We start from the raw sequence: 11,928 nt of genomic DNA, 5'->3' as shown, positions 1-11,928 counted from the left end.
AACATCGAAAATCTCCATCCCCCACATGTAACAATGGTTGCCAGAAGCCTGCATATTCCTTTTCGTCCCCACCTCTGCAATCCCACAAAGCACGACAATTCTCGCATCCTTGCTCCTTTCTTCACCAGGGGTTACAGTTCCGCCGTTTATGATTGCGACAAATCACTACAATTTCCCAGAAATTTTCATGTCTCCATGGCAGTAGGACTACCATCACAAGAACCGGAACCAGACCAGTTCAATGGCCTGTCAAACGATGACCTCAAACCGACGACGGCAGAGCAGCGGACGTTGTCCTGTTGGGAGATGGCCAGCCTCTGGGTGGGTTTGGTGGTAGGGGTCCCTTCGTACTACCTAGCCGGCAGCCTGGTTGACCTTGGCATGGCTTGGTGGCAAGGGATCGCTACGGTCGTTGCTGCGAATTTCATCCTCCTCGTCCCTCTCATCCTCACCGGACATCCAGGGACGCGCTACGGAATCTCGTTTCCTGTTCTGGCGCGGTCCGCCTTCGGAATCCGTGGCGCACATGTGCCCACTCTGCTTCGAGCATTGGTTGGCTGTGGTTGGTTCGGGATCGAGACTTGGATAGGGGGTGAAGCCATTTTCCTCCTTTTGCCTCCTTCGATCAAGTCGTCGTCCCTGTCTCGCTTGCTTCCATGGCTTGGAACCTCAGCGCTCGAATTTGGCTGTTTTATGATCTTTTGGGCTTCACAATTGGCTATAATCTGGAAAGGGATGGATGGAATTCGCGACCTCGAGAAGTACTCGGCTCCGATTCTGATACTGTTAACATCCTGCCTCCTGTTGTGGGCTTATCTCAATGCCGGAGGGTTCAGTAAAATGCTTTCTCTGTCTTCCCGTCTATCTTCTTCTCAGTTCTGGTCCCTCTTCTTCCCTTCTCTAACTGCAAACATCAGCTTTTGGGCGACTCTGGCACTCAACATACCTGATTTCACGAGGTATGCCAAGAGCCAATCCGATCAGATCATGGGTCAAATTGGGCTGCCGGTTTTCATGGGTGCCTTCACATTGGTTGGACTCGCAGTCACAGCCTCGACGGAAGTAATCTTCGGCCGGGTGATTTCAAATCCCGTTCTTCTCCTGGGTCAAATAGGAGGCTTCTTCACCATCTTCCTCGCCATCTTTGGCATCAGCCTCGCAACCATTACCACTAACATCGCAGCCAATATCGTAGCCCCAGCAAATGCACTCGTCAATCTCAGTCCTTCGAAGTTCACCTTCAGGCGGGGAGCTCTTCTTACGGCACTTCTAGGAATCGCTTGCCAGCCATGGAGGCTACTCAGATCAAGCGAGAGTTTCGTCTATACATGGCTGATCGGTTACTCTTCTCTGTTAGGTCCTATCGGCGGTATAATTCTTGTGGATTATTATCTCCTCCGCCGCATGGAGTTGGACGTGAACTCACTCTACTCTTCCAGTCCGCTTGGGCCTTATTACTATTCCGGCGGATATAATTTGGCAGCAATGGTGGCGCTGGTTATAGGTGTCCTGCCTGTAATCCCTGGTTTCCTGCACAAGGTTGGACTGCTGAAAACTACTTCAGATCTTTTCATCATCATCTACAACAATTCATGGTTTATTAGCCTCTTTCTTTCTGGAATTGTTTATTGGGTCATCTCGTGCTTGACTGGATCTCAGTCAAATGATCAACTTGTAGAACCCTTGTCACCTGCTTGAGGTTGATTTTGAAACTCGAAAGATGAAATTGGAACGGATACTATCTACTCTAACATGTGTATTGATGCAAGTTGTTGAGATAATTTATGTGCCTAATTGTGATCAATCTGAACCTAGAATGCCCTGTGGGTCATATCTGGCTCAACCAGACCTAGTCTTTTATCTAGTGACTGATTTTTTGTAGTTTTCTGTCCTCTTCCTCTTCTTCAAGTTTACAAACAAGACTAGCAAAGAGGGAAAGGAACTCACCCCACCTACAAATAGGTCGTGGGAGGTAGGGTAGAGCCCTAAATCCTCCCCAATCTCTTTGTTTGTCAATAAGGAAGTGGAAGAGGAGGGGTTGTTCCACCTCACCTTTTGCCTTTGTTCTCACTTGCAAGGGTCATCAGTGTAAGGATCTGTTTGGAACCCCTAAAAACGAAAATGAGAATTTGACCGTTATTATTCCAAAAAATAGTTAATAGAAACAAGATAATGATTAAATTCTCATTTTTATGAACTATTTTTTGGAATAATAATAGTCATTTTCTTTTCTTTTCTTTTCCATAGGGTTTCAAACAAACCCTAGTGGTTTGGAGGGATTCCCCACAATTCCCACTCCTTGAAGCAGTAGGTTGTAGGTATGGAAGTGGCTCACCATTTATTGAGTATGCAAAGTGAGGCTATGGGTGGGGAAGAGTTACTGTCCTTGCTCTTTGAGTATGCATGTGAGGCCGCAAGAAAGAGAGTGGTTCTCTGGCTCCCCACTCATAGGGTGGTAAGGTCAAAGACTCTTTTCCTCTTTAGCCTCTCTATGTGTAACAAAGAAGTCTAAGGGCCCTTTGCCTGCTCATAAAGAATGAGGAGGGTTCATATCTAATTATAGAATTGATTTTGTGTAAGTGGGAAACATTAATATTTGATTTGTAAGTAACCTTGTAGCTTTGATTTGTACCTATATAAAATTACTCTTAATAGTTTCACTACTCTATTTGTGGTATTGATCCATCAATCAATGTTGGTTGTGTTTGGCCTTTCTGTATGCATTGTCCCTAAGTTGTAAGGTCATACAAGGATAAATCTAGAGGAGGAGGAGGGAGAATAGACTTATCAAATTTTTATGGCTAATGTAGATTTCAATTACAGATTATAGTACTTAAACATACAAAACAAGCAATAGAACAATCAACCATAATGAAAACAAGGATTTTTTATCATGGTTCCCAATCAAATTTCAAATTGCTAATATGCACCCAAGGACCTCTCCACCCTAGATTTAAAACATTCACTAATGGTAGCCAAATGACATTTGCACCAATAATGCAATGGTCTAATTACACCACCTGGCCAACACTTGAGATTATAATATTTTTCAATGGCTACCAATCAACTTAGCCAAGTCTTAATTCGTCTACAACTTAGTAAGGATAACTTGTGTGGGGAGGGGGAGGGTCGATGATGAATAAACTTATCAAAATTTTATGGTCAGTTTAAAATTCAATTACATAACATAGTATATAAACATACAACTCATGCAATATAATATTCAACCATAATGAATACAAGGATTTTTATCACAATTCACAATTAATATTTCAGACTGTTAATCTACTCCCAAGGAACTCTCCACCCTAGATTTAAAACATCCACTAATGGCAGTCAAATGACATCTTCAACAATAAATCGCAAATGTCCAATTGGAACACTTGTCCGACACTTGAGATTATAATATCTTTCAGTGGCTCCTAATAAACTTATCCAAGTCTTGATATTGGTTTACAACTTGGCTAGGATAAATTGTTTTTCAACTAAGCTCAAAGCCTCTAAATTAGGCAGATATTACAATATTAAAGCTCAATTAAAAAGTACACCCAATCCCTATGTGTTAATTTTAGAATTCCATGGTGATTATTATAAATTCAAGTATGTAGTAGTAGAAGAAGGAAGAGGAGAGAGAGAGGAGGACAATTGAGTTGGAGAGAAGAAAGAGAGTGAGGGGACATTGGGAAGTGTGGAGAGGATTAGGGTTATGAGCTTACCCTAATCCCTCCCCCTTGAATATAATTTATAAATTTCAAAAGATCAAAAATAAAAGTAGGCCTTTCACCCTAATAGGTGAGGATAAAAGCCAAAAGACCATAGAATTTTACATTAATGCCACCCAAGATCACCTATATCTTCTAATACTCCCTCTGAAACCGGTGGTGAGAAGACATTGCACATTCCTAGCTTTGTGCATATAGTGGAGAGAACTTTTGAATTGATTGGTTTTATGAGTATATATGCAACTTGCCTTTGAGATGAGACATGTTTGAGATATATAGTACATGCTTGCAGTTCTATCTACCAAAGTGATAATCAACTTCAGTATGCTTTGTTCTTTCATAAAAGACTGGATTGGAGGCAATATGAATTGTTGTTTGATTATAATAGTAGAGTTCCATGGGGTCACCTTTGTTGAATCCCAACTATGCTTGGAGGGATTTAATCCATAAAACCTCACTTACTGCAATGTGCCATAGCTGCCTCGACACAGTCTTGCAACTACATTCTACTTTTTACTCTTCCATGTGACAATGTTGCCTCCAACTAAGGTACAATATCTTGAGTTGGATTTTCTATCATATAGAGATCCAACCCAATTAGCATCTCTTCAATATTAAAATAACCATGACATTTATATAGGAGCCCTTGAGACTTTTTCAAATACTTGAGGATCCTTTTCGATGCTACTAGTGAGTAATCTAAGGTTTATACATGTATAGATTCACATGAGATAACAAATTTAAGGGAAATTGAGGAACAAATAGGATATTGGTAAGCGGAAGAGATGGTGTAACAAGGGAGGCTCCCTTCCCAAGAACTTTGGTTTGGGATCCGTCAGCAATGGTAACAAACTTGTTTGGTAGGCATGGAGATAGGGAATGTAACAAACTCTTATTGCCTATAAGATGCTCAGAGGCCCACGAGTTGATGATTCAAAGAGGAGGAAGTGGGAGAAATCATACTTGAAGCAGTGGTGGCAACAGCAGTAGTTGAAATTGTTGGAGAAGACGGAGAAGACACCGTCATCCTCTTTAAGAGGTCATAATCACCATTGGTGATAGTCTACTTTCCTCATTGTTACTAAGATTAGGCAGCATTCTTCTCATTTTGAATTGAGGCTTGGTTGGCAGTGACCCAATCCCGTTTGCCATGAAGCTTCCAATAGGTATCCACCAGATGGTTCAGTCCACCACAATGAGTACAGACCCGGTTGTCTAACCACGAAGGATCAGAGCCACTTCTACCACCTCTTGCTCATCCTATTCTATAATTTCTACCGTGCCCTCAAGTGGTAGAAGATATACCCCTATTTCCATAGTACATAGCAGATAATACTTCAGTATGAGTGGTGGAGAAAGGATCTGGTATCCAAAGTAATGTTGCATTGATGTCATCGAATGATGGAAGTGCTGAGGAGCCAAGGAGTTGGATTTTGGCTACTTCAGAATATGGCTTGATATTTGACAAGTAGATAGCAGCTGCTAAGGCCTCCTGTTTCTTTTCTTGAACCAATATTTCAGAGAATAATCTAATATAGGAAGGTTTTAAATAGATAAATTACAGCACTTTCTTTTCTCTAACCTTCCTTTTTTTCAAACTCTAGAAGAAAGAATTTTTCTTCTATGCAAAGTGTGTCAAAATCACAACTTGATCTTACCTTTTCTCCTTGATTTTTTTTAAGTAAGATAATCCAAAGGATAACACAACCAATGGAAGATCAAAAATCGTGCAAAAAGACATTTCAAAAAAATTCTCATCTCAGTAACCAGAAAACAGCTTTCATCGAGCTCTTTAGAGAGTAAAACATACAAACAACAACATAAACCTGTCTTGAATGAATTTAGTCATACTTTGATCATGATAATTCACATATACAACAAAAGGACAAGAAAATCTTCATCCAACAAATGCTTTTCTAGGAGATAAAATCAAACATATGATAATCCAACATAAGCTTAAACCGAGCATTCTCTTTCATGAAAATAAATTGGGCACAAAACATTATCATGGATGAGATGGAACACTTATCTTTTATCCACAGGAGAAACAACCAGTAAACTTCTTGCTGAGATCAAGACACTATCAAAGTCATCTTATGAAGGGTAGAAAAACAAAAACATTTATCTTGTTTGTCGAGCATTTGCTTCACCAACAACAACACATGAAGCTTGATAACAAAACATACTTAATCACTACCTTAATGTTGGGATCCTAAACCCATTGCTCTAATACCCTGTTGGATTTAGGATCCCATGATAACATCCTCAAGTAGAGGGTGAGAAAGAGGAGAGGAAGAAGAATAGAAGAAGAAAAAGAGAGGAAGAAGGAAGAGGGGAGAAGAAAAAGAGAGCGAGATGGCAAAGGAGAGGAGAAAGGGAGTGACTTTGAGAGAAAAGTCTAAGGACGAAAAGAGAAGACGGCAGATTTAATGATCTACCCCTTGCCTTGAGCCTCTATTTATAGTTTATGAAGGAAGGTTACAATGACTACAATGCTCTTAGAGCTACAAGGTCTCAAAAAGAAAATACATAAGTAAACATACATCATCTTCTTTAATTATACTCTCGTATCATTCTTATGAGAAGATCATTAAATTACACTTTGTGCTACCTCCTTGGCTTGGGTAAGGTATTTACCATAATGTCGATTGAGATGTTTTGTTCAATCCTAATATATTTTGAACACTGAGATTGAATTTGGAGATTGAAATCATGTATTTGAGAAGCCACCCAGTAAAGAGTTAAGTACTTCTTACACTTTTACTTTTAAAATCTTATTGCTTATCCTGATTCTTATTAAACATTGTGAACCATTACTCTGAAATCATATAGTTTGTTCTTGCAAGCATATCCAAAGTGTCGTTTTCTTTTATTTGAGATTGTTTGGGGCATTTGAAATGGACTTTTACATAGTACTGATTATTTGGGGGCTGGTTTTCAAAATCTAAGCATCATTGAACTTACATTTTAAAAGATTTTGATTGATCTTAGTCTTGCAACTCTTAACTCAAGTTATTCTATTGAGATCCTTAACTATTGAACCTATATTGTGATCAATTTAACAATTTCAGATGTTTTAAGTGTTGCCCTTGTTTCAAAGACCAATCTGAATTCATATTGAGCTTACATTTTGACATTTGGTCAAATTAGTACCAAATTGAGTTGATATTTACACTAAATACAACTTAGGATTGGTGTTTTTATCTTATTTTGCTTGAATTATGGAACTTGTTTATTAAGTGGCTCTTTGTATTGGCTGACGTGTAACCAAGTATCCATTACCAACTACGTCAATCCTTGGCAAGGCAAGACCGTGCTTGTCACAAGTTGATTGAGAATAACATGTGTGATAGTGGAGAAGTTGATATAAAATCTTGTGGATTTAACTTATTGCTTAGTTTGTTATTGCATTCTTGTGGAAAAGGTTGTAAAGCTATGTTGTTGCTTCTTCTAAGATATAAATCCATTTTGGGGTCTAGGCTCGATGTCCCTAGTGAGCTGATATTAAAAGTTCATGTGTGGGTTTAGATAGGATTGTCTTTCTAGCTACTAGAGAATCTGTTTGTGGGTCTAGGTTGTGTGTTTAGTTTGTCATTATATTCTAAATGAGTGTAAACTTTTGTAAGTTAGCTGTTATGGTCAATTGAGTGGCATAAGTCCTTGAATGGGCGATATTATAATTGGCTTTAGAGATAATTTTCTACAAGTGTCATTTGACAACATAGGCTTAGTGAATTTTTATCTCTAAGGTGGAAAGTCTTTTGAAGTAGATTAGAAATTTAAAATATGATTTTCAACCACTATTAATTTATTATTTATTTATTTATAGTATAAATGCTTGTGTAGGCACCTTTAATTGTGAAATTAATGGAATTACAATTAAGATTGTGAATACCACAAGATTAAGTTTAAAATAAATAAGAGTTTTTTACCAAAATAACCATTTGAAATAACTTATTTCTGAAAACAATGACGTCATCAATTTATTTTGAAAAATACCCAACTTTGACCGGTCCACTGTACATGTGGACAGTTAAAGGCGACACGTAAGCTTTGACCGCTTACGTGTCACCACGTCATGAGAGCGGTATGGTAGATGAACACATCGGCTGCCACGTCATTATTTTTACATGTCAGCTGCAATGTCATTATCAATTCCCCTCTTTTGCATCATCATCTCTCGCCACATAAGCCCTCACTTATATTTTTTTCATTCTAATCTTTCTTCCTCGATCTTTCTCCTCTCCTCTCCTCTCGCCCCCTCTCCTACTGCCGCCGCTCGGCCACAACCACTCCCCTGTTGCCGCCACTCGGCCTCAACCACTCCCTTGCTACCGCCGCTCGGCCACGACCGATCCCCTGTTGCCGTTGCTCTGCCTCGCCCTCGACACTCCCCTCTCAACCGTGCTCTCACTTCGTCTCAGCCTCATCTCTCGTTCTACTTCTCCATTCCCCTCTGTTCATCCTCTCGCCGCCCCTTTCTCAAAACCGAAGCATATCATTTATCTCTTCGTTGCCCCTTCTCTTAATACCCTATCATTTCACTCTCTCGTCGCCCCCTCTCTTAATACCCTATCATTTCACTCTCTCGCTGCCCTTTCTCTCAAAATCGAAGCCCTACACACAATCGATTTAGTAGGGTAATTTTTTAGGGTTTTTGTTAATTGAATTTAATTAGTGTGTTTAATTATAATGTTGATTTGAATTTAGGTGTTTAATTACTATATTGATTTTTTGTGATTTACTGTTTAATTTATGATTTTATGTTAATAAAATTTCTGTTAATTGCAGATAAATTAAAATGTATATTTTTTTAATTTATAAATATTTTAAATCGATAATATATGGGTAAGACTTAAGAGTAAGATTTTTTTGATTTATAAATATTTTAAATCCATAATAAATGGGTAAGAGTTAGATTTTTTCTATTTATAAATATTTTAAAATTCTAAATATTATTATTTTGTAAATAAGGTGATAAAAAATATACAAATAAATTATATTTTTAAACTCTAAAATAAATTTTTTGTATATATTTTTAATTTATAAGTATTTTAAATCGATAATATATGGGTAAGACTTAATAGTAAGATTTTTTCAATTTATAAATATTTTAAATCCATAATAAATGGGTAAGAGTTAGATTTTTTCTATTTATAAATATTTTAAATTTCTAAATATTTTAAATCTAATTAGTATACTTATTTTATTTTATTTTTAAAAAATATAAAGCTACAAAACTAAACAAACTTATTCACCCTTTCTTCCTCATTATTCAACTTAACTTCAAATCGTTCAACACGTGTCTCAACCAGCGATCTCATGAAATATCTGGAACCTACCTTTTTTTTGCTGCAGAAGCTTCAAGAGTGACTAGAGTCATCTGGAATGGGACATCGTCTTCCTCCCACTTCGCTCTATAAATTCTCTCAGCGTCTCCTTCGCATATACAAGTCGTTTCCCAGAAAATCATACAACCGTCTGCCTTTCAATTTTAATCTGCTAGGATTCGCTTGCACAAACCATTAACGTACGGAAATGATGAAACCGTACTTTAGAGCCCTTTTGCAGGCCGTTATCTCTGTAATCGTCGTCATGGCGGTGGTGACCCGTTCAGAAGGTTCGTTGTTGTCGTTGTTGGATCCACGCCCATCGTCGGATCTGGTGTGGAACGATCCATTCCGTATTCTGGAACAGATCCCCATCGGCATCGACAGAGACGATGTGATGCCTGTCGCCCCCGCCAGGATTGACTGGAAGGAGACGCCCGAGGCCCATTTTATCATGCTGGATGTCCCTGGTACGTAGTTGATCCCATCTCCTTGGCTGCTACATTCCTTCCAGTTCTCTTCTCTTTCCCATCTTGCTCAACCGTCCATTTGTTCCTTCTGCAGGGCTGAGGAAGGAGGAGTTGAAAATAGAAGTTGAAGAAAACCGCGTGCTACGTATCAGTGGGGAGAGGAAGAAAGAAGAGGAGAAGAAGGACGATCACTGGCACCGAGTGGAGCGTGCTTACGGAAAGTTTTGGCGGCGGTTTCGCCTTCCTGATAATGCAGATCTCGACTCCATTAAGGCCAAGCTCGAAAACGGAGTTCTCACCGTTTCGGTCGCGAAGCTATCTCCGGAGCAGATCAAGGGACCTCGGGTTGTTAATATCGGAGCCGCAGCAGATGAAGAAGAGAAGGGTAAATTGAATGAGGGCGATGGGCAGAAAACGGAGCTGTAATTATCAAATAAAAGACTTGGTTGATTGAGTTTGGGTTCCTCCGAGTTGGTATTTTAGTTGCTTGTTCGTGGCAAAGCATCTCTGTGTGTTTTACGATATGAAATTAAACAAAAAACCAAGTTATCTGCTTATAATAAAGTTTAATTTAAATCTCTATAGATTCTTGAATTTTCCTCTGCATGGTCTTTTATATTTTCATGCTTCAAAACATATTTTCCAGCAATGCATGGAATTTATGTTGTCTTATTGAAGTTTTAATTCTGATTTTCTCTTCCCATGCTCATTAGCCCTCATGGATGTATGGTGGGTGGGATCTGAGCTGTCTAGGTCATCTATCCTCGATATTAACGATATTAAAGAGAAGAAGAAAGTAATAATCATAGCATATACAACTCTGTAGGTTAGCTGGATACAAATTACAAGATGAGTTTATCTTGATTTTGTATCTCAATCATCTTTGTTACCTCCTTAAGATGATCCTTATCCTGCCTCCTTAAGATGAGAAGAAGAAAGTAATAATCATAGCATATACAACTCTGTAGGTTAGCTGGATACAAATTACAAGATGAGTTTATCTTGATTTTGTATCTCAATCATCTTTGTTACCTCCTTAAGATGATCCTTATCCTGCCTCCTTAAGATGAAGCTTCAAGATGAGAGTCCAATTTTGGTCAGAGGAAATGTGATTGCGGAAGCGGTTTGGTAAGAGTATCAACCAATTGATTACTAAAGGAGACATGAGTACGTCACTCTGAACTTGTTTCCTGCCTCCTTAAGATGAGAGTCCAATTTTGGTCAGAGGAAATGTGATTGGGGAAGCGGTTTGGTAAGAGTATCAACCAATTGATTACTAAAGGAGACTTGTTTATGAATAAAGTGGTAATAAAAAATAACACGTTTCATGAAAGAGTGAAATATTGGATTGGAACATAAATTTATAGTATTGATATTATCACAATTAAGCATTGGTTGTTGTAGAAGAAAAATACACAGTTTTGTGAGAAGAGAGTATATCCACTGGATTTTAGTTGTAGTGGTTGCACATTATTTTACCTTAGATGAGTGAGACATAGTTCGTTGTTTCTTAGAACTCTAAGAGATAGGATTGTGACCTAAGTAAACAAGATAGACACCTCTAGAAGTGAAATTATCTTTGTTTTCTACCCAATCAGCATTAGAGAACTCATGGAGAGACAAAGGAGATTGTCAGTGTAGTACAATATCGTGATCCAAAGTCCCTCAGGACAATGCAACAATCGTTTGATAACATCCCAGTTGTCAATAGTAGGGCAATGGATAAAGTGAGATAACTTATTCACCACATAATCAATGTTAAGACAAGTAAGAGGCAAATAATTCAAACTACCAACAATAGACACATAATCAATGTTAAGACAAGTAAGAGGCAAGTAATTCAAACTACCAACAATAGTCTGATATTCAGATGGATCAGTTAGTGTCAGATAGTGTCGTGCCAGATTGAAGTATGAGTTTAGATGATGTGGCAAGAAGCATCGGTACAAACTTTGCATTTGCCAAGTAATCATTGAGAATGAGGAACAATATCAATGTTAATAAAGTAAGTCAAGGAGCCAAGATCCTTGAGTGAAAATCTCTATGCAAGAAGGTGAATGAACATTGTCATAGCTTAATCCATAGCTTTATAACAAGTTCCATAGCATGTACAACTCTTCAGTTACGTGTCATAGCTAGATACAAATTACAGGTTGAGTTTATCTTTATCTGGTATCTCGATCATCTTCGTTATCTTTTATTTTTCTCACTTGATTCCTCAATTATTATCAAAGTATTCTAAATTTTGACATTTAAAACCCAAATTATTTTTGAGAAGCACAATTGAAAACTCATCATTCGATTTCCAAAACTTAGCTTACATGATTTCTTAAAGATTGCCACCATGCCGTTTAAAGGTCATCTAATTATTATTCAAGGTTATAAGTCTATGAAATGTTTTTTTTT

At 38.2% G+C, this 11,928-nt stretch overlaps 2 protein-coding genes across 2 annotated transcripts; both read left to right on the top strand.

Moving 5' to 3' along the window:
• Window positions 1-1,816, top strand: LOC137944637 (purine-uracil permease NCS1-like). Its single transcript, XM_068790340.1, has one exon. It carries the CDS (start codon window positions 34-36, stop codon window positions 1,696-1,698), a length of 1,665 nt encoding a protein of 554 aa, XP_068646441.1. The 5' UTR covers window positions 1-33; the 3' UTR covers window positions 1,699-1,816.
• Window positions 1,817-9,149: 7,333 nt separating this feature from the next.
• Window positions 9,150-10,087, top strand: LOC137943892 (22.0 kDa class IV heat shock protein). The gene is made up of 2 exons (XM_068789315.1): window positions 9,150-9,522; window positions 9,617-10,087. The coding sequence occupies exons 1-2, from the start codon at window positions 9,261-9,263 to the stop codon at window positions 9,946-9,948; spliced, it is 594 nt and encodes a 197-aa protein (XP_068645416.1). The 5' UTR covers window positions 9,150-9,260; the 3' UTR covers window positions 9,949-10,087.
• Window positions 10,088-11,928: the final 1,841 nt, after the last annotated feature.

This window comes from Aristolochia californica, unplaced genomic scaffold, assembly GCF_029961685.1.
Source record: "Aristolochia californica isolate CCGP_79_NKW_82.1479 unplaced genomic scaffold, dmAriCali1.0.hap1 SCAF_11, whole genome shotgun sequence".
NCBI lineage: Eukaryota > Viridiplantae > Streptophyta > Magnoliopsida > Piperales > Aristolochiaceae > Aristolochia > Aristolochia californica.
The sequence above is the reverse complement of the archived record's forward strand: the minus strand, read 5'-3'. Positions and strand labels throughout refer to the sequence as shown.

Excerpts from the sequence above, each read along its gene's own strand:
- LOC137944637 (XM_068790340.1), top strand. The coding sequence starts at position 34 with ATGGTTGCCAGAAGCCTGCATATTCCTTTTCGTCCCCACCTCTGCAAT.
- LOC137943892 (XM_068789315.1), top strand. The coding sequence starts at position 9,261 with ATGATGAAACCGTACTTTAGAGCCCTTTTGCAGGCCGTTATCTCTGTA. Across the intron at positions 9,523-9,616 it reads TATCATGCTGGATGTCCCTG|GGCTGAGGAAGGAGGAGTTG; the intron begins GTACGTAGTTGA and ends TTCCTTCTGCAG.